The sequence below is a fragment of the Salminus brasiliensis genome, chromosome 5, assembly GCF_030463535.1.
Source record: "Salminus brasiliensis chromosome 5, fSalBra1.hap2, whole genome shotgun sequence".
Classification (NCBI taxonomy): Eukaryota; Metazoa; Chordata; class Actinopteri; order Characiformes; family Bryconidae; genus Salminus; species Salminus brasiliensis.
In genome coordinates, this window is record NC_132882.1 from 23196780 (window position 1) to 23220468 (window position 23689).

The window sequence follows — 23689 nt, forward strand, 5'->3', positions numbered from 1 at the left end:
CTTTAAACACGACTCAGTAAGTCTGGACTAGGCCACCTGCAAGTGTTTGGGTTCACAGCCTTGGAGAGAGCAGTAGAAAGAGAAGGTTATTGTTACTGCCCTCCATTCATCAACCTGAACACATCTTCCCTCTTATGCACTTCCAGCTCATAATTGCATTATTGTAAATGTCTGAATAGGTCACTGTTTTGCATATCAATCGAAATATGTGCATTGACTGGAATCAGCTAAGCGGGGCCATTGAAACAGTATGTCTATCTCATTTGCCAGATTGTAAAAAAGGGACATAAACCTTTTTCTGTGTACCATCGTTCTGTCTGACTTAGTACTCCGTTATTACACTTTTATCCAGAGTTGTCTCTGAAAATCTTGCAGTCTATAAGGACATTACATTTATTCTGTTCAAATGTATTTATATAGAACCTTTTACAATGGATCTTTACAGAGATCCAGGTCCAAGCTTCTTTTGAGCAAGCAAAAGATGACAATTTTAAAGAAAAACTCCCTCAGATTGAGAGGAACCCATCCTCCTCTGGTTGACACCAGATAGCACAACAAACACTGAGAATAACTAGACAGAAAGAGTGAGATAAAGGAGCTATTGGTAATTTGTCAGCACGCCATATAAATGATAAGAATGAGAGTTCAGTTCAGTACACTTGCTTAGTGTTGAAGTCTCTGCTGGTAAAACAGTCGTGTGCAGTGTCAATATCAATGTAAGTTTCCAGAGCATGACCGCATCACAGCAGGCAGCAGGGTAGTGGAGAGCCAGGTTGGACAGCACCGGGATATTATAGTGGGAACAGTGCTTCTCAATACAGGGAAAGAGAGATAGAAAAAGGGGTTCGAAGAATTGTGGCAAATATTGTCGAGTTCACGAGAGCTTGATCCAGAGGGTAGGCACCCAACCATGAGCGGACTCACACTCGAGCAGACAGAGTAGGAGTGAAGAAAGGAGAACAGGAAGAAGGGGTTTAGGGATGTAAATTGTCTGGTGTAGGGCCTGTAAAGGAAGTACTTAAGAAAGACCGTATTAATTATAAAAACCTGTATTCCGAGTAGTACAGAACAGCAGCAAAGAAAAGAGTGGCCTGTAATGGAAGATTAACTGAAAGCTTGTGAGAAGAGGTTTTCAATCTGAGACAGTGTTTAATACCCTTGATTTCAGAAGATACAATGAATGAGCAGATGTGCCAAGAATTTTGTCCATATATATATATATATGACATTTTTCATGACATATCTAACAGAAGCAGATTATATCTGCTCAATATAATTTGCTTTCAAATCATTGATATCTGGTAAAGATGCATGTTTTTACTGTATCCTGTACAAAATGAAAAATACAGTCTTGTATTTTCTAATATAAAATGTATTGGTGTCCTAGCTATAGGCTACCCAAAAAGGCTAGATTGTCTTTTTGACTCAATGGCAAAGTTAATTGAATGATGAAATTTGAATTTATGCGTGGCTTAGTAGAATCTTAGTGTGACTGAACAACATAGATTGTATTCGACCACTGCAAAGGATTGTATACAAAAAATAATTTATACAAATATACAAAATTGATAATTACAAATTATAACACGTTCATCTCATAAAATATTTTCTCATGATAATGCAAATTTTATAGTTGATTTTATATATATATATATATATATATATATATATATATATATATATATATATATATATATATATATATATATATTATGCCATAAGGTCCTGTAATAATGAATTTTAATAAAATGCTTGGCAGCAAAATGCTTTCATTAAAAAAAGTCTGTGGGCTTTGCTTTTATGGGGATCTTTTAAAAACAATATCTGTACAGTAGAGGTGTGCGATATATACTAAATGATATCTCGATTTGTTTGGGGTTCTATATATTGTATATATATTTTTTTGCATTAAATGATAATTTAATATGAATGTACTAATATATATATATATATATATATATATATATATATATATATATATATATATATATATATATATATATATAAATGTTATAGTGATAGTGTTATTGCCACTTTTAAAGGTTTTAGGTTTGATGAACTGCACTATTTCTTATAAAAGTTAACAGGGGATTATGGCTTATACTTCTATAAGCAAGTGCAGTGCAGTCACATAATGTGATGATGGCTGTCTGTCAGAATATCTGCACACAACACATGATCTACATAAAATGCCCATGCACATGTAAAGCATCTGAAAATAACCTCAGTAAATTTATTGTGAATTCAAAAATTATAATATTCATGATATAATAATAACAATAATATAATAACTATTAGATAATATAATAACTAGATAATAAATAATAATTATAAAACATAACTTATCTTTTTCACTCTCGTTATTTATTTTCCTGTTTTTAATTGCAACTTCCTATGATGCAGTTGAGCAGCTACGGTCTTGCACTTTTTGGTACTTGCAGCTTTCCATATGAATGCTTTGCCCGAAAGGGAGAGAAACTTCAGCTGCTAAAAACGTATTGCAGTACTGAAAGCTGTTGTCTGTATGCAGAGAGCAAAAAATAAAGAGAAAGAGGGAACCACTCAGTAGAAATCTCGAAAACTACCCACTGAGATCACAGAATTTGATTTTCACAGGTTACGGTCCAACAGGTTACAGGTTACGGTCCCTTGGCTGGTTTTGGCCTGTATTGGACCGTAGACTCCCGAGGTTTTTCATAATCTCCATATTCAGCACGGCGGTTAGTTTGCAGATGGTGAAATAAGTTTGTTGTCAAACTGTCTTCAATTGCAACCCATTTTTGACATGGTCAATTCATTCTTACATGGTCATGCACATACTCAGTATGCACATACAACACAAACTGAGTAGTTCAAAAACAAACCCTCAGACCCTCAATATTTATTTGTGGACATTTCATAGGATTTATCCTACAAAGTAAATCTGATAGAGATGTAGGGTTTTGATGTTTTGTTGAGGATAGCCGTGATCAGTGATGTGAGCCTTCATGGCAAAGAGACTGGTGTCTGTCGGACTGATGCCCTGGAGCCATTATATTGTTCTCTCTTTCACTTTTAATTGGTTGGAGGGTGAGGCAGGTGTTTGGGCTTCATCTCCCTCCATTGCCATGCAACGCTAGAGCGATTTCCCATAATCCTCTGGTGCACAGTGGCACTAATTCACTCTGCCCCCTCTGCATGTCCCAGAGCAAGTGCCTCTGATTTATCTCCACCACTAATCAGTCGCTATTCTTCAAACTAATTAATTCTTTTAATTCTGATCGTCTAATGCTGAGCCCCACGCAGTGAGAGACACGGCTGAGACGAGGCGAGGCAGGAGGGGAGGCAGACAGCAGCACAATGGTTTTTAATTGTGAAGATGGACCACAATCAATAATTCATACAAAAAACTCTCCTTCTCTATATTTTCTCTTTCATGATGTCATGATGACAAATCTGGTGGGATAATGTGTCTAAATGATCGTGATTATGAGGCAGGCGGGAGACAACAGCTGCCTCTGTCTCAGAGAGAGTTCTCGATCTCTGTGCAAGTGATTGTTACGCCAGTCTGGGCTTGGACACTCTCTCTCTTTCTCTTTGTCTGTCTCTCTCTGTTTCTCACTCTCTCTATCTGTCTCTCTGTCTGTCTCGCTCTCTATTTCTGTCTCTTTGTCTCTCGCTCTCTCTCTCTCTTTCTCTCTGTCTCTGTCTGTCTCTCCTTCTCCTTGGAAAGCTGAAGGAAATTGAATAAGCCAGAGAGATATACAATTTTTAAACAAATATTTTTTGTGGCCAAGCTAGCAATGCAGATAGCCAGCAAAATGTGTTTTTCTTATTAATAAAAAACTAGAGCGTGAGCAGGAAACCCTGGGAAACCACCACTGTTTGCTAATTACTTTAGCTAACACTGGAAGCATTTAGCAAGACCCAACATGTTAAGTACACAAAAATACACTGTAGTGAACTATTCCGCTGTATCTACTCCTCATAGAGGTCATAGAGTACGCCCACTGTACCCTCCCTTTCTCTCTCCCCCTCTCTATCTCTCTCTCTCCCTCTCCGTTACGCTATTATTATGAAATTAAAATGGGAATTTTCAGAAATTTAGAGCTCTGGGCTGAAGATCTGGAAACAGATGTGCCAGCTTCGGCCAGCTGTGCGCTCTTAAACATCTGTCGTCTGGCTGGTTTTAAAACCAAGCTTTTTTCCCTTCTTTATTTATTTAATTGCATTTTTGTTTTCCTTACTTTCTCTCCCCTCTTTTAGATCATATCCTTAGAGGCCTTTAATGTGTTTTATAATGTATCTGGCTAGTGCTGGATCGCTGACCAAAGGGGTGGGGGGGGTGTGTGTGTGTGTGTGTGTGTGTGTGTGTGTGTGTGTGTGTGTGTGTGTGTGTGTGTGTGTGTGTGTGTGTGTGACAAAACACTAAGCATCCCAGTTAAGCAGCTATAGCTTGATTTGATATATATATATATATATATATATATATATATATATATATATATATATATATATATATATATATATATATATATATATATATATATATATGAGACATTGTAATTCTTTTCTTATTGTATTTATATTGTAATCTATTATACATTGCAGGCTTACATTTAATTAGCTTCTTCTGACCTTCAGGGAATTGAAAGATCTTTACAGAAACTGATGCCTTACTTTCCCCACTTTTCCAGCAGCCTTCTCCTGGGACCAGTGTCTTTAAAGTGGACATCAGAGCTTATTCCCATTCTGTGAAGTTGAGATTTCCACTGGTGTGCTTGTGGAAAGCAGGAACCTGCTGAGACTTTCGCTTGTGTCCTTTGTGGTTGGAAAAACAGAAAGGCCGTCCTCTCCTGTATTCGTCACTCTGGAAATGTGCAGATTCTCATATGCATTTTCCGTTTTGTCTCGCTGGGCTGAAGCGAGGTTGTGGATAACTGTCTGACACGTTCTTTAAAGCTGTAATGTTGGTGTTCTCATACAGGAACACTGGTGTCTCTAATGCTGCATTGCTATTCTCATCTGTAATAACTTCTAATGTAATAACTTTCTACAGGGACACATCCAGACGCTTTGCCTAGTCACAAACACACACCGCAGGCTCATGATAGCTTTATGCTGCTTTAGCAGTACAGAATGTGAGGCAGTGGATCTCTTCACTCTGTGTTTGTGTGTCAGAGAATGATTTTTCCTTTGTACTTTTAATGAGATGACTGGAGGGATAGATCGTTTAGACAAATACATCAGCTGATATTAAGGTTCCACTGTTTTCCGGCGTTGTCAAAGAGGAGAAAACCACACTTAGGAATGTAATTCTAATTTCAACATGAATCAGACATTTTTGGACACTGGTGGGGATTCAGCCTTTACAGCTCATTGAGTTCATATTATGCAGTTTTTATTCCTCTCCCTAGTTTAGTCATTTCCAGTTCCTACTCACTAGCTAGGGCTCCCCTGATCAAAAGGGAGATGGGAGGGTGAAGACTTCCGGGCTTCCTCCTAGTAGCAGCATCTCTTCTTTAACTGCTTAGGCGGCTTAGGTTATGTTTTAAGATTATTACGGTTTTATATGGCTTGCCTTGCATTATTGAAGAGTTTGTGAGTTTATCCTGTTTGTGTTTAACAAATCTGACAGCTGAGAACTGACAACCGTATTTAAAAATGTGACAGTTGATAATCAGTCTTTACGAAATCTGACAGTTGAGAGCTGCCAGCCATATTTACCAGCTGACGGTTGATAATCATTTTTTTAAATCCAAGTTAAGAATCTGTTTCATTTTAATGACAGTGAACTATACAGCTCTTCTAATTGTCATACCGTGTTGCACAGTCCAGATGTGACTCTCTTCCTAAAACCTGCACACTGCATAAAGTGTCTCTACTGTATTTAGATATACTCACACAGCAGCTGTGTGTGTGTGTGTGTGTGTGTGTGTGTGTGTGTGTGTGTGTGTGTGTGTGTGTGTGTGTGTGTGTTCATGTTAGAATAGATCTTATTCTCTCTCTTCCTCTGTCTTTCTCTTAATCAGGAAATGGCTAAGATCCTAAACCATCCACGAGTCTACGCCTTCCTGCACGTTCCCGTCCAGTCAGCGTCCGACAGCGTCCTAATGGACATGAAGAGAGAGTACTGCTGCGATGACTTCAGACGCGTGGTGGACTTCTTAAAGAGCAGGTAAGAGTCTGCCAGGGGAGAGAGTAAAAACAAAGACTTGTAGCATTGGTAGTGTCTTTGCATTTTGCTGTCTTCCTTTCAATTGCAGTTGATGTTCATTATGGCAAAGAAAAGTTGGTACATTGATGGGCTGAAGCGAGGTTGTGGATAACTGTCTGACACGTTCTTTAAAGCTGTGATGTTTGTGTTCTCATACAGGAACACTGGTGTCTCTAATGCTGCATTGCTATTCTCATGTGTAATAACTTCTAATGTAATAACTTTCTACAGGGACACATCCAGACACTTTGCCTAGTCACAAACACACACCGCAGGCTCATGATAGCTTTATGCTGCTTTAGCAGTACAGAATGTGAGACGGTTGAAAAGAAAAGTTGGTACATTGATGGTTTCCTCAGAAACCAAGTGCTAACCAGTATTGTAGTTGTATTTGTTGTATGGCTCAAATGTTCAGATGAACACATCAGATATGGTTTGAATATGAACATGCAGAAGCCTGTTTATTTTTATAACATTATACTTATTGGACAGAGGGAACAATGCAGTCGATGGCATGGATTAAATTTTGACATTTTACAAATGCCAGTTTTGATGATTCTAATAAAGTGGTCTTATGGTTTCTCAGTGTGTGCAGTAGCTGCAGTTAATTGCTTTAGTTTGAGAGCCGATCAACCACTGCTGCATTCAGGGCCGGATTTAAGATGTGCAAATATGTATGCAGAGCACCACTTCTGTGCTCAGACTGAGTTATTATAACACCCATATAGCTGAGAATTCAGCTTTTCTCTGTAATTCTCTTTTTATTTTGATATATGTATGTCACCATATAATTATTATGTAATATTTCTGTTTAGTATTATTTACTAAATACAACATACAATTAAACACATTTTATTTAACTATTTATTAACTTCTAGTATGAGAATATTAATAATAAGAAGAATATACACACAGCACATATAATATTTGTTTAATTAATCGTGCGCTTTTGGTAGCCAGAGGCAAAATTCTGGTTGGCTATGGTTGCCTTTACTCTTTTAAACACATTGTAGTCAAATACTACCTCAGTCTGCATCTAATTTGACCATAAGGTCAAAGGCTTTTCCAGCAGGCTGTTTCTTTACCTGCAAACTTAGACAATTGTCAATGTTGAAAGTGTTTATTTTGAAGCTGATGCTTCTTTCTTTGGACAGTGGCTACTGTCTATGGCCATGTAACACTTGCTTGACTGTGGACAGTGGCCCTGGCGTTCCAGCAGCTTCCAGCTCATGTTAGGCCTGTGCCTTACGGGTTTTTGAGTGTTTCAACCATCTGAACCAATTTGCGCTCAGCTAAAGATGGCGGTTTGTCTTTGAGACCATGCCAAAGTAATGTTTGGGACATTCTAAGTTTGAACTGATCATTTGGATTCTGCAGGTGTTTAGAAATGGCATCAAGAGACGACCCTTATCTATCAATGACCCACCAGTCTAAGAGCTGCGCTGAGCTCTTTGGTCTTTGCCATTGTACTGTGTGTTGGTCAGTCCAATGTGTCAAACAAACTATGACAAGTTAAGACATTTTTAGCACCTCTGATATAAGTGGATGTGTGTGTGACCCTCTTTCAGAACAAAATGGATTTTGGTGATTTAATGATCTACATCTTTCAATAATGGTCCAGTAACTGCATGACATTAATGTCTATGATGAGTGAGTGTACATGTAGTTTTCTTGTGATTTGCAGTGTTTGAGCACTCCACTGGTCTGTTTGAAAGTCCAACAGGCCAGTTCTGTTAAAAGGAGGCGCTCAGGGTGATACTGCAGAGCAAAGGAGTATGTGAACTAACACACACTTCACTATCACACATCAACATCTCATACACAGACACAGTAATTACCAGCTCTGAATGCTTCTTTTGAGACCTTTGTGTGCGTGTCTTTTTTTTTCTGTCTCATATTCTGGTCAAAGCAAATGGAAAATAACCTGACTATTAAACAGACACACACACACAAACAGACGCGCACAAACACACACACAAATAAGAGCACATAAATAGTTGGACTAGGTGTATTAGCAGTGTTTACGTTCAGAAGAAGACCCCACAAAGTCAGGAATACGCACTAGCACGTGTGTGTGCTCATGTTCCCTTCTCCTAGCAAGTTCTGCTGAGGATGTGGATAATAAATAGGCCATATCTGGCAGGGGAATCCGACAGTGGAAAGCAATGACCCTGGCTCAGGACCCTCTTTCAGATCAGGGCTTTGTTGACAATCGTCTGGCTCAGCAACAGGAGCATTCTGTGTCCAAACACAGGGTCAGTCTGGTCTCTGAGCAGCTTGCCCTTAGTTTTTGTTTTTCTGTGGTAGGTTTTGTTATGCGGCAGTAAAACTAGCCTTGACTGCTTACGAAAAACACACACAAACGGGCCCAAAGCCAGGTCCTAATGCTCTAAATCAGCCTTATTATTCTTATCATCTCTCCTCCCTCCTTTGCCCGCTGCTCATCTTTCTCCACTCCCTCTAACCCAGGGGTGTCCTATGTATTGCTGTAATATAAGGTTATACAAGATTCTAATAAATTTACAATCTCAAGTCCACTTTTTAATTGTGTTCGTCTACTTGAAAGAATTAAAAGAATACAGAAACAAGAAAACCAATTTCTCTTTGAGACAGGACGACAGGCAGTCCAATCAGAATCTTTCTGGAAATTCTGATCACAGCCTGTTGTCATTCAGTGTGAGGACAGATATCTACTCTGGGCACCAGAGAGAACCTGTGCAGAACTACATTATGGAGCTCAACATAGCTAGTGGTGTTTGTTGGCTCTGCTGTGTTCTGTACTGGATTAAGTGATGTGCTCCTGAGAGGTGTGTGGTCTGAGTCTTTACTTTGCCTCCTCCCTTGAGGCAGAGTTAGTTTTCCATAGTCCATTAATATTTAAGTTTGAGATATGGACAAAAGACTGGCAACATTCAGCAATCAGATTTCAGTACTGGCTTTATTGGGGTTCTGCAGTCGTTAGTGCAGTATGTATTGCCATCTAGTGTTTGAATGCGGAACCGTCCTGTGACCTTGCGCAGAGCTGCAGCGGCTTACAACATATAGGACGTATGGGATCATATGATCTGACTAGTTCTCGGGATTGGCTACATTATTTGCAGATCACATATGTGGGCTGAAAATCGACCGATACATAGCCAGTCGATCCGTCCATTTCTTGTCAAAACGAACAGTGAGTACTGTTTATAAATGGGTTTATTTGGACAGTCATATTATTGTTCTGACATGTCTGTAGGAAGATGGAAGTCAGTGTTGGTCAGTGGCCCAGTTGTCAGTCAGAGAAAGTTGTTAGTCAGTCATACATTGTTCCACTAGTAGTCTGTAGTCTAAACATGCTAATAATATTTAGTAAACTAGGAATTCCATGCAAGTTTCAGGTTTGTTAATAAAAAGCTTTCTTGACATTGACAAGCTTTCTTTGTATAATGTGGGCTGTTACCTCAAATGAGTCGGCTACCCCAGCTTTAACCAGAACACTGCTGATTCCAAAACAACAGCTGGATACGTGATAATCCAGCGGGGTCAGCCAGGGCCAGAGAGAGAGGGAGGAGTGCACAACCATAAAATACAGTTTGTGATGTCATTTTGGGTCTGAGCCACAAGCTTGCTAAAGACTTTATGCAAAGTTTTCCCTTTGCTCTGTATGTAGTCAGTCAGCCAAGGTGTTTGGTGTTTCTTTAGTTTTGGGCTGAAGCTGCAAAGATATCATAGATATGTAAGGGAAGCACTTAACCCTCCAATTACAGTTGTGCATACTGCATGTCCAAATGCTCAGACCTTTATCAGTTCACCAGGTGGCTTAAAATAGTAGCCATTTAAGGGCCTGAGGTCCAGCTGTGCTTTTTGCATACATCACAGTGTGTCAGAAATCACATAATCAAGTCTATTTGAGATTTTTTGTTGGACATCACTTTGCACAATGCTAATTACCGGTTTGCTACATACAATGTTTTGCTATAGAGCAAAACTAAAAAAGCAGAGAGCATCTAAACACAGCTTGTCCACAACACTCTCAAACCCATGACCTAGTCAAGTGGTATTTAGGTGAAGTTTCGGTTTTGTAACACCCTCCCCATGAAGTGTGGGTTTTGTACTTAGTTTCAGAACACACACACACACACACACACACACACACACACACACACACACTGCCTAGGTGAAACCTGGCATCATGCTGCCTTCTGCAGCAGTGGATGAGTGGCGTGCGCCTCATGTTTTGATCAAGGCATGTTTGTGTTTGGCCGTGTCTGTGTTTTGATTGCTGTGCTTTGCAAGTGTGGGTTTCCGTGCCGGTAGGGGTTGGGTGGGCCACGCAGCCTGGCTCTTTTACATGACGGATGAGTTGTGCTCAGAGATAGAATGACTCAGAGCTGGTTATATCACTGGGGTGATGAGTGAGAACTCTGTGTATGCCTGTGTTTATATGCCTATTCAGGTTCAGGCAACAACAGTGCATGACTGCATTTCATTAAAAGACGCACATTAACTGCTTCTGTGGTGATAGGGGTGTTGTGATACAGGCATTTAAATACACACACACTACAACATCTAACTTTTAATAAATACATATAAGTAAACTACATTTTATTGCACAAGTCTATTTGATTTAATCTTGTAATAAAGAGGAAAAGGTCTAACGCTACATCACAGAAGTCAAAAAACTAAACTAAAAAATAGCATTTAGTCATTTGCCAACAGTGTGATTAACCTGTACTATACTGTATAGACAAAAGTATCAGGACACTCTTCTTAATCATTGAATTCAGAGGTTTCATTCAGTCCCATTGCCACAGTCATGCACCTAGCCATGCAGTCTGCCTTCTCAAACATTTGTGAAAGAATGGGTCTGTTCTAAAGGACTCACTGAATGTGGTACCGTAATAGGCCAAAAAAATCCCAAATCTTATGGAAAGCCTTCCCAGAAGAGTGGAAGCTGTTATATCAGCAAAACCCTGCTGTGAGGATTTAATTCCATTCAACAGGTCAGGATGTTCGATGTGCTTTACCTCACCTCATCCCCAAGTCATCCTAAAAGTATTGAATAGAACACCATCATTTTAAAGAACACAGTTCCACTGCACCACAGCTCAATGCTGGGGTTCTTTATGCCCCTCTAGTCCAAATCTAGCATTAGGCACATTAGTTCATGTTTATTGTCTCCAGAGGGTCCTATTCTGTTGGCAGTACTTCTCTACAGGGACTAGACAAGCTGTCTGTGGGTGTGTGCATTTGCACATCTGTGTCAGCAATGGGTGCAACTCCAAGTAGCTGAATGCATTTGTTAGATGGGGTGTCCACAAACATTTGGAAAAGCGAACAAAAATATACTTACAGCAAGTTACTGTCTCTATAAACAGGGAAGATGGAGTGAAAGGTAACAGGACGTATCTCCTACCTTGCTGTGGCTTGTAATCTTTGTATGTTTACGTTAAAAGTCTACTTAGTAAAATGTTTTTTTCATTGACTGGTTGAAACAATATGCATGGCCACATACACAGCATTTAGCTACAGTGTTGCATGAATTCAGGCAGCTGATCTGGCCAGCGAGGCAGACATAGAAGAGAAACAAGTGTCCACTGGAATTTCAAAGCGCCAGGTCTTTAGAGCCGACACATCCAGACTCCATCGGTCAATGGAAACTCCGTCACGTGATATGGCAGATCTGTCTTTTCACCAGAGGGGTCCTGCAGAAAGAGAAAGTGAGAAAAAAGCAAAGAAGAAAGAGACTGTACCAAATTTACATACAGCATTTTTGCTTATTAATGACATTATATTAGGCACAATATTAGGTTAATCATATCAGCAGATGACCTCTGATGAATTGCCATCGATTGTTTGGAAATCTAAAAGATGTGTTTTCTAATAGGGTTGAGTGAATGCAGTGCCAGCAGATGCTTGCAATGTAACTTGCATTAGTCAGCAGTCATTTTTGTTAATGCAGTTTAATTCCTATAAATATAAAAGTGTAGGCTAAAGCAGTTGATTTCCTCATTCTGTGAAACACTTTACGTTCTGCTTCAGATTCATTGTTTAATTAGACAAGTATATCTGTACCAGCCAAGCCATACTTTTGCAAATTAGCGAGCTTGGATGGCTTACTTGTTAGACCATATAATCACTGCTATGGCTGCTGTTCTTTTTCCTGTGCTTAATTACAGGGCGTCCATATCTCAGTGCGAGAAGCAAAGCGAGTTTTGACTAAACCCCTCAACAAATATTTGCCCAATCAATGGCCTTCTCACGACTCGCATTTCTCACGTTTGCTTGGGGTTAGGATTAGGAAGTTTACCCACAGAGAGAGACCCTTCACATGGTCTGAGTGACTGGTGGGCCGATATTTTTTTTTCATGCTTGTCATGGTTTGCCAATTAATGAGATTTCCACAGAAATGGTTTCTTCCAGAGCAACATGTTAATGTTATTGGTGTCTAAGCTTGGTCTGAGATGTTTGTAGAAGCTTTTATTGTTATATCTGAGAATGTGCTAAGACTTAAATATACATAGTTGATATACAACGGGGGCAATTAAGAGTTTACTCATTTGGTTGTACTTTTTGCTTTTGTAAGTGTTAGTTGTTTTCCATTGGTTTAATTAGTAGTAATACGACCTGTATTGGAACGTGTTGAATCTGAAGATTTTTCTTCAGGGATTTCTGTACCTGTAGCTTCCTCAGCTCGTTAAGGATGTGCTGAAAGCTGTACTCGCTCTGTGGCATTGAGCATTGCTGAACTACTGCACCCTGTAATCCAGAGAAAGGATTAGGCTGTCTGGTCCAGATAACATTGTTTTTATTACTGTTATTACTGGTATGATTACTGTTGCTATGTGCTGTCTGACATTTTTTGAGCCGTTTTTATCGGCCGTTTTTTCCAACCGTGTCTGATTTTTTTTTTTCCCCTGACAAACAGTGTTTGTGTGTGGGTGGGTGGGTGTGTGAGTATAAATGTATATTGTTTATCAAAGCAAAATTTTGAGATACTAGTATGGGTGGGCAATATGACGATGTTTTATCAAGCCGTGATAAATTGTGCACAGTATGCTAATAAATCTGAGTGACTGGTGGACCGATATTTTTTTCATGCTTGTCATAGTTTGCCAATTAATGAAAGTTGATAATTAATGGGATCCATTTCCATGTGGAAATATAGAGATAAATATTGTCAAAATGTTTTTGAATGTCGAGGTACACTTTTTTTTTTTTTTTTTTTTACCATATCGCTCAGCCTTAGATATCATGTTGCATTACTAGAGCTTTGGAACTACACAAGGCCGCTTAGTCTAATTAATAATAGCAGACATTTATTATACCAAAACACTTGTCATTAACATGCGCTCCCAGTGTGATCAAATGAGGTCCGCTTTCACATTCCTGTGTATGAAAGCATACCAACACGTACATTGTTTTCCTTTTACTTCCTATAACTGCTCTAACAGAAGACTATTTAAACCACTAGGGAACAAACTCTGCTGTTATTCTGCGGTCATCTACTGGTAAGTGAGCGTGAGAGAGAAAGAAACCAAGATCCACAGTAATTATCACTCAAATGAACGACGCAGTCTGTTCACAGAACACGCATTCTGTTTACACTTGTGGACAAGATCTGTCTCTGACCTCGTCCGCATGGTGATTCTCTAGGACCAGGATTAAGAACCACTAAAATAAAGAACAGAATAACATAGATATAATAATAGGGACATTTATTAAATCTGAATTATTTGCATTCATTATTATTGGCTGAATGGCTGAACTTGACACTTGTTTTTCTCCCTGTCCTCCCACAAATCAGTCTTTGGCATCTACTAAGCTATCCGCCTCACAGCTAAACAGGCCCTGACCACTGTCGCCAGTTTCTTCCTCGGTTTACTCATCCTGATGACTTTCACTTCATCCCAGAGTGCTCAAGAGCCAGGGATTGTGTATTCAGAAAGTACACATGTTCCCCTGTGTATTTAGAATGTATGCACACACACATATATATATACAGAAGACATCTTAAAATAATGGCATACTTAGACTGTGCTTCTTAACAAGCTATGTCCTTGGCTTCTCCATTAGCTTTGTGCAGTGGAAAAACTGCTATAATTACTAACGTAGCTTTTCTGTAAAAGCCTGTTCCCGCACTCATACATAAGACCCTGGCCTGGCTAGGACTCCAAGTCTTACAAGGTAAGCAGGGATGTTCTTTCCAAACAGACAGGGCACCTTACATAAAGCAATGACCCTGACCTGCTTTACAGAGCATGCTGGCAGGAGCCAGACAGATCACTCCTGGACATGCCGAGGCAGGAATTCACCCCCACCCACCCTAAGAGGTGGCTGAGTGCATGGCTACAAAAGTAAGTGGAGCCTGAGCTGTGTCAAGACCTTTTGGAGGACCTTGACCAGCTTATTTTCTTTTCAGACTTTTATTAGTGCACTCACACTCGCCCTGGTGGGTGCCAAGACCATTAGGAAGACCAGTAAAGAAAGCAAGAGATGGAGAACAAGGGCTCTGCTATCACTCGACCCCTGACAAACACCACATGGAGATGTTTGTTTGCCAAAGTTATACATTCTGTCGTATTTAAAACACACAGTGAGGCATGGTGTTGATTTCACCAGTGTTTGCCACATATTACCGTCCACTGATCCCATTCATACTTGATGAATGGTATTGACAGATCCAAAGCACAGGCTACATCACGTAGAATCAACCACCTGCCTGTGTTATTTGCATGTTGCAGAACTGAAATTTTAAAGTCCACAGGCTCATATCCACAGTGCTTCATAGTGTCCCTATCATTGACTTTCGGACTCACAAGAACTGTGCGCAGCTGTGTTTTTCTTCATTGGTTAAACATTCAGGCCTGTTCTTTGTTCTTTATCCCTCTATTGTGACTCTGAAAACGGGGGTTGATGACATTCACCCGAGCACAGAATGTGAAGAGGCTCACGGCAGCAGCTGTTCGCAGCTGTATTGAAAACAGGTAGGTACTTGTTATCAAAGCCTGAACCGCCACACTCTTATCACAGCCTCCTGTTGTTCTAAGCCTTATGGATTACCTGGCGATAGTTGGTTATGGCATGTTAACTGAAGTATCGTGGGCATTTACATACTTGCCATATGTTTGAGTGTGTAATAGATACTGGGTCATAAGCATGTGCTGCCTCTTCTTATCCCCTCTTATTTTAAGACCTTGGGTCAGGGTTGACCAGATGTTAGACCCATGGGGTAGCCCCACATCTGTAGGTCTTATCTTTCCTACAGGTCCTCATCAACTACTCAATCTGGGGAGACAAATAAGCCTCTCTCTGTCAACAGCACAGCCACCAATAACACACAGGTCACCACGGTCAAATACCTTCGGCCTTATCAGATGACCCAGGGCAATTTCGGTACCTCAAAACTTTGTCCCATCTCCCTCTCCTGATTTTATGTCCTCTTTAGGAACCCTACAACTTTTTAATTTGTTCCTGGACAGCCTAGCAGCCTGACAATCACAGGTGCTTGTCATCAGCATAGCAGAGGTTTGTGTAATTGTAGTAATTTCACAAAGCTGCTGTAATTTCAGCCGAAGCCTCTGCCAACAGTTGCTGTAGATATAGGGGAGCTGAGTTTCATGCAGCAAAATGAGAACTTGGTCATAGAGTAGAGGTCTCTGCTCCAACAGAATCCTCTGAAGAACAGAACAGAATAAGTCCAGACACTTGCTTGCTGAGGGCTGGAGAATCTGGCAATGAAATCATTTGATCTTTTAGATTAAAGGCTTGAGAACACAGCCATTTTCTTCAGCATACACTCATTCTTTGGCTCATGGTACACTGGCTATACTCTTTGATTGCTTTGACAAGCTGCACTAGATTGATTTGCTTGAAGAAGGCTACGTATATGCCACATATGGATAGTAGTAACATCTCCTCATCTGTTTCAGATCAGTTTTTCCAAGGAAACAGCCTTTTTGGGGTTTTGAGCAAATTGCTTTAGAATGCTTTCTTGGTGTGCAAAACTTCTCAAGCATCATTATGGTCCCATTTCTGCCATTTTAGTGCTCATGGGCTTGTCACTCTGACAGAGAAGTATTTAAAGTCTCCTTCCTATGAATCATAAAAGCCCATGCTATTACAATCACCCTCTCCTAGTCGGAATTAAAGCGATTTCAAATCCAATGTAGTGATTAGAGGCAGTGTCACAGGCGTGCGTGATGAATGCAAGGGTAATGTGGAATAAGTGGACCCTTCATTTTGCCATCTCTTCAGGAGAGAATGCACCGAAAATGAAAAAGACGCTGCAGTAATGTTGGGGAGAATTCATTAAAGGTATTTCAGCAAGGAATAATCACTCACTTCTAAGACTCATTGTTCGTTAGCTGCACTTGCCCTAATTCTATACTTTAAATGCATTGTTTTATCATAATGCTTAACTTGTTTAACTTTTTCAGTAAAATGACAATTTCAACATACTTGGTCACATTTTCATATAAACATATCCTGTAATGTCAAGAAATTAACAAGTTAAGCTTGTGCTGGAAGGCAACGGTTCCTCATTTTGTAACAGTTCCTTATGTGCTCATTTGTGTATGTGTGTTTTTTAATGATACAGTATTTAAGTTTCTCTGAAGATAATTGTTTGGGCCATTGTATGAAGGATGTTTGATTACATCTGTAAAGATGCATTAAGTGTTCATAATGGAGGCAGAGGAACTGAGCATGTGGCTGTCATTTGGTTGAGGATACTTGCTTGAGGAGCAAAGTCTTGGAAGTGAGAGATTAATGGCTAGGACTGCACTCAGGGTGACATCTCAGGGGGAGCCATGCTGTCAACCCATGACACAGTGTTCTCTTAAAGCTGAAGTCTGTTTCCTAAGGCATACAGGAAACTTGCTGTTGAAGAACAGTACAGCTGCACAGATCCAACAACGCAAGTGGTTGTTTTGACCATTACAGCTTAATGAATTAGGGGAGGAAATGAGATTGTTTAAGAACATGACTAATTAAAGGTATACAAAAGGCTGCCTAAAGTCTTATAGTAAGGTGTTCAGCCACCACAACAGCTTTCATACGCCTTTGCATAAATCATTCAAATATTGGGAACTCTGCTGGATGGATTGAACACGTATTCTTTCCTCAGTTGATATTGCCTGAATTGGTATTTTGTTGATGTTTTTATAGAATGCCGTGTAATGCCAAATGTGTGCTGCTGGATTGAGTGACTGTGAAAGCTCATCACTAATGTCCAGCATTTTGGTCACTGTTCCTACTATAACACTACCCAGTTGAGTAGCCTTTGTCGCTGAAGCTCCTAAATAATGAATCTTCTTTCAAAGCCACTATGATTTATTTTTTTTTCATTCCACAGGATATGTTGATGCATGTTGCTCAATTGTATTTCATAGTACATTTGCATAGACTTGTGTGCACTTGGAAAAGTTAAAAAGAGAAAATCCTGTTTTGCATGCTCTTAAATTTGATGCAAAATTTTTCATCACAAAGGGCATCAACATAGCATGGAAAGTAGAATCTTTAACATATTTACACGAATGTCAGACTTTCATAATGCTTGGTCTGTCTTCTTTTTGCTAACAGCATGCAAGTTAGACAATGAGTTTTGATAGTGAATAATTTATTAAACAAATCTTAAACTAATATGAGTAAATCAAATTCACTTGACAGCTGTCTGAACATGTGCTCCGGTTGTAGGAATACTACTAACAAACTTGCTGTTGATTGAGCATTGAGGCCCTAAAGCTTTATGAAGATCCTTCTATACTTCCAATAGTTTTTATTATTATTGTTTAATGATTTGAAAAAGAAAGTTCAGTACCCTCTAAAATCTGGACACTTCACACACAAGCATCATGTGAGCTGGTAATGTGAATAAACTTACCGCCAATTATTAATACTTGTATCTGCTGAGCAGATGAAGTGAGCCGAATGCCAATCTATGGGTGGTCTTAAACTCATTAACACATTGAACAGGTGTTAAAAGAACATTTCTAATGCCTTTATGAGTTCCAGATTGCTGTGAAGATGAAAACAATACTGCAGTTGTTCTCTGGGCTAGAAGTATGCCAAGATGTAAAACTGGAGCAGATCTTACACCAGTCTCAGTACATAAAATGTGTGAACCCTCGAAAAAAAGACATTTTTTGAAGCTCTGATCTGTGTTTTCTAAATTCCTTTTACGGTTGTACAGGTTTTCTGAACACTGTTGAACCTTCAAGGAATCTTCTTAAAAAAAAACTTTTTTTTTGAAGGTTCCTCAAAGCACCTTAAGAGGTTCCTCCACAGTTTTAAACTGAAGAACCTCCATTTCCGTAAGGAGCTTATATTTTTACAGTGTAGACTAATACAATCACAGATATACATGCAAAAAATTCTCAATGCATTTTCAATAATTCGTCTCAGTGAACAGTTTGCAGTGTGAATGGTGATCAGGGCTTTATGACCATAAAACGTTCTCCAGCAGTCTGAACATTCAAGTCTCTATTGTTCGTGTCATTGAAAAGGAGGAATCCCACACCAGCAGGATCTAACTGATACCAGTATGTAAAGTCAAATGAAACATTTCCTTTGCAGACTGCATGTATATGAAGATGGATATGAAATGAAAGATTAATGTACAAACTGTAATCAGTAGCCAATAGCCAAATTGTGCACATATGTGTTTTGTTTTCTGGTAGACTTCAGACTTCACTTTAGTAAAGGCTGTTCTGTGTGTAGGTTTAATCAAATAAATCACTGCTCTCCTGCCTTTGTATGAACATGAATCCTCGAGTTGGAACAAAGCAAGCTCACTGCGGGAATCAAAGGCCACTGTCTGCTCATTATTCCAGTGATAAGCAGGAGTCCATGTCAAGTGAAGACAATCAGCTGCTGTTTGAGAGTGCAGAACAGTACCAGGTTCTGGCACAGTGCCAGCAAGGCTCGCGCCATAACACCTAGTCAGACGTTCACTGTCTCGCACTTTAATCATCCTGAGAGGTGTTGGAGCCGATCGACGAACACAGAGAGCGCGCGAGAGAGAGGGAGAGACTGACGGCCAGGAGATACACGGCTGATGTTTACCACTTCTTTCTTTTGTTCCTCCTTTTTGTCTGCTGTTTGCTGACTTCTGTCTCTTCTTTCTCTTCCTTTCTTCTGTCCTTGAGGTTTTCTTTTCCGCTCACTGGCTTTCTTTAGTCCTTTCTTGACTCCTGTCCGATTTCTCTTTCCCACTAATTTACCCTTCTTTTTCTTTCTTTCTGTCTATCTGTTGGTCTCTCTTTCCTACTTTCCTTCTTTCTTTCTTCCCTTGCTAATTAAACATACTGTGATCACTAATGTATTTGCAGTTAGTCTTTGCTTTTCTCCTGTGCAGTGTCGTCCAGAGGCCGCTCTTTCAGCGGCCTGAACCAGGCAAACTCACCTATCAGTAGCTCCATATCTACTCTGAGGTCACTGAACCCAGCCTGCTGTTTGACCCCTACCTCTCTGTTTGTTCACTTAATGCACTTAGTCTCTCACCTGTCATGATTAATCATCCTTAAATAGCCCCGGCGTAACGGCTGCAGCCAAAACACTGTTGTCTGTTCCTTTGATCGCGCCAACCTAACGTCCTTGTACAATAGCACTCGATTATACACTGCTCTCCTGCCAAGTTCCTGTGCTTTTGTTCTGTTTGAGTTTCTGATGGGGGAAATGAGTTTCCTTTGCTGAGCAGATAGTCAGAGGCGAGTCACGGAGCAGAATCCATCCATAATGTGGCTTTTCTCCCTGGAGACATTCCCTATAGGATCAGTACGGCTGAAGGGAAGAATACAGAGGGACTCAAACTGAGAGGGATGTGATTTTGCTGGCGGCAATTAGAAAGCTGGAGGCTTCTCAGCCAGCTCGGGAAAGAGCTAAAGAGATGATCGTGAGTGTGTTCAGAATGTACAGAATGAGGGAGTCTGATTTCAGAATTCATTTCTGGATGTACCTGTTTGTGGTGATTGTTAAATGTACTTGGCTCTTTTGTTTCATTGTTTGTAGTGTAGTATTTCAGTATGTGTAAACTGTTGACTTTCTTGACAGTAGATCGTAGGCTTTCCATATAGGGGGAGCCAGGTATCTGTGTTTGTGAAGAAGGCCTGTCTCTCTCCTTTTTTTTTCCTCTCTCTATCTCTCTTTCTCTCTCTGTGACACCCTGGCTGGAGAGAGCCTGAGGCAAGGTTAATGTTTCACACATGGAGGAGAGAGGCGCGGGAGTTAGGCCCCTTTAGGGAGATAGAGAGTGAGTTTGGCGCGCTCACCTGCCGGCGGGACTTCCCGGGTCCTGTGTGCAAGACCATGTTATCTCACACACCTGAGTGACGAGCTGAGTCATGCTTCTGTACACTCAACCCGCCAGTCTGTCGCTCCTCTGGGGCCTGTCTGACTGAGACTCACAGGGTGGCGGTTAGAAAAAGCTGTGTGTGGCTTTTGTTTTTTTTTGTTTTTTTGTTTTTTTTTGTGTGCATTTTCAGAACAAAAAGGTTCACATTTCCATTTAGTCATTTAGCAAATGCTCTCATCCAGAGCAGCTTACAAAACATAGGAACAGTAGAAACTGTGATGCATTGCATAGCATGTGTAGAACTGTACTAAAGAATCTAATACCCAAGAAACAAGAGCTGAGCCGTAAATAGCTCCTGTCCCGTATCAAGGAAAACTGACTTGCCCTCAATTTTCTTAAATAAGAGCGTATAAAAACACACATTTGCGCATATCCACATATATACGCAAGTCCTTCGAATTCATGATGTTATGAGGAGTGTTTCAGACCTGTGCCTGCTTTTTGAATGAGACACAATGCAGGGCAGGCCCTCAGAACAAAGACCATTTACTTAAAACAGTGTAATGTTGCATTTTTACCAACTTTAGAATTATCGAGACACTCCACTGACTTGTAATAGGGAGAATAGAATCACTGTCATTGCTGCTCCAGGCTTAAATAGCTGCTAATTGCAGTATGTAACTTGAGTGAAGTAGGCAGGACAACACACATAAGAACTGCATAACGCAATCATATTTGTGTAAACACCTGTAGTATAATTCCACCACCACCTCAGTCCACATGCTTCTTTTACTGTCAGATTGTTCTGTATCTGTCGGCTTGTCCAAAAAAGTGTTTCATGTAGAGGTGTCTAAGAGCACGAATTCCACTTCCCGACTGTAGGGGGAGCCCAGGAGTGAAAAATGACAATTTCCCATAGCGTTCCTTTAATGCAACAGTTACATTTGTTTAATTGTAAGGGGTTAAAGGGGGGGGGGGTTATGATATGGGGTCCTTAAGTAAGGTCTGTCATTTAATCTTTCTCTGGTTGCTGAGGTATTTTTGTACTGTTCACTCACTCACTCACATGTTGGTTTATTCACTTGCTTTCTCTCTGACACACACACTTACCTTCAGTGTTTTGTTTTTAATTTCCTTCTCTTTTTCTCTCTCCTCTCTCCACTCATTACTCATTCTCATGCACATACACACACTTCTTCTCTCTTATAACCCCCAACTCCCTCCCACTCTCACTCTGACGTTAGTCACAGCGGCTTTGCCACCTGACTAAGCTTTCTTGTTGGTGGAACCGGTTTTAGGTGTGGGCTGTGACTGGCAGCAGGATCCTACTCCAGCCCTCAGGGGCCAACTGCACCGGCCCAGTGTCTTTTAACCCCTTCAGGTCATGCTTTTGTCTCTCTTACAGGCAAAAGCAGCGTACATCTTCCAAGCAATGCTGAGTTTAGCAGTGTCCTGATTCGAGTCCATCATGTGTCAGATATGTTAGAGATATGCCATGTGTCAGATCAGGTTTATAACTCAAAAGGTATAACGTGCTGTATTACCACAGTAGTGTAGAATCGTGTGCAAAGAAACAGCACAGACGCTCTTATCCAGGTGACATACATTTGAGTCATGTTACATAAGTAGGAGAATGTAGCATTAGGAGTATTTGCCCAAGGCCTGGCAAGGTGTAGCATGGTATTGCAGAGTTTTATTGTATGCTGTATTTTCTTTCTGATAAATGACAGGGCTGCTTCATTGCTAACATGAGTGCTGATAGGCTTTTTGTTTAAGGGCCTTTTTCAACCATGTGCATGATTGAGAATTGTGTTAGTAACATATTTCCCTGACATATTTCTGAATGTCATTCATTACACTTCTCAAATGATTTGGATCTCTATGAAATAGAATGAGGAGAAGTGCTAATATGTTTACAAGGTGTTACTGAGTGTGTGTGGATAATTGCTAAATCACTACATTTAGTCTCAGTGTTTCTACAGATTATTCTTTGTCATATTACACAATTTACTCAGTTTGTGTGAAGGATTTGTTAAGAACTTTCTCTCAATTGTTATTAATCATTTAAGAAAATTTAAGTTGGTTTAAATAAATTAGATTTTACAGATGGGGAATAAATTGCTTCTGCATTTTGAGTTCTGTGCAATCTGTGTCTTTCTACAATACGTAAAGAAGGTTAGACATGCCTTTATCAGGCAGCTGTTTTTTTTAAATTAGAACTCACTGCCCTTTAGATATAATGAATGTCAAAGGATTCGACCTAGTGAGCAAAAGAAGTGTGTGGTTCTTGCCTCACCTGAGTTGCACTTGGTGTGTCTGGACAAGTCTTCCAGGGAGCGGAGCCCTGTTGAAAACAGGAAACAGATAAAGACTGGCTTGTTACCTTCCTGACGAGGTGCACACAGGTAGCTCCCTTGCCACTGATTATGTCTCACCAGCCCTGAGTCACTCGTGAACAGAAGAGATAATGACATGAAAGCTCTTCTTTTTTTCGCTCTCTGTACCTCAGAAAGAAAACTCACCTATTACTCACCTCCTTAGGTTCTGGTAAAAAAAAAAAACAACAAAAAAAACCAAGATTCCTCACTCAGACTGATTTATTTATGTGTAGGTTGTAATTGGTTCACTGGCGTATTAATAAAACAGCCTGACTGCTTTTTGGTCTTCATCTTCATCGCTTTGTGGTTCCGTTTTTGTCTCCCTGATATCTCTGTGCATGAAGCGAAACTGTCAGTTTGTCTTGGAATCAAGTAATGCTAAAGATCTGGCAGAATGGCTTGGTTATTATTGAAGAAAAGAAAAAAACACATCTGGAGTTTGGCAGGAATTTTTATGGCCAAAATTTGAAAAGCTAACTGTGGCACAAGCCTAACACTGGCCATTCCTTAACAAACATCATCCCAGCAGTAAAGTGTGACAGTGGCAGCATAATTTTCCTCAGTGGGGACTAGGGCTATGTTGATAATCAGATTTCCACAGTACTGCAGTTATATTAGGCCGACTACACTGTTGAGCTCATAACGGTCATCACCGCAATTATTGTTTCTGTTGTGTCTATCTAGTCCATGACCAAACTAGCTCTGTCATACTTGGTGGATCTGTTGTTGAGTTAGTGATGCAGAGACTGGCTTAACAGAACCAAAACCAACATCAAAGGAACAACTTTAATTCCAGCTTTCTGTCCGTCCAACAGTATGTTGAATGTAGATGTCCTCATGCTA

The 23689-nt window shown here is 40.1% G+C and overlaps 1 protein-coding gene across 2 annotated transcripts in view; it reads left to right on the forward strand.

Annotated features, from left to right (window-relative positions):
• Window positions 1–23689, forward strand: part of cdkal1 (CDK5 regulatory subunit associated protein 1-like 1) — a 305708-nt gene that overhangs the window by 192697 nt on the left and 89322 nt on the right. For both annotated transcript variants that reach the window (XM_072679871.1, XM_072679872.1), the window contains exon 10: window positions 6012–6157. In XM_072679871.1, coding sequence (XP_072535972.1) covers window positions 6012–6157 — 146 coding nt within the window. The remainder of the gene's footprint in view (window positions 1–6011; window positions 6158–23689) is intronic.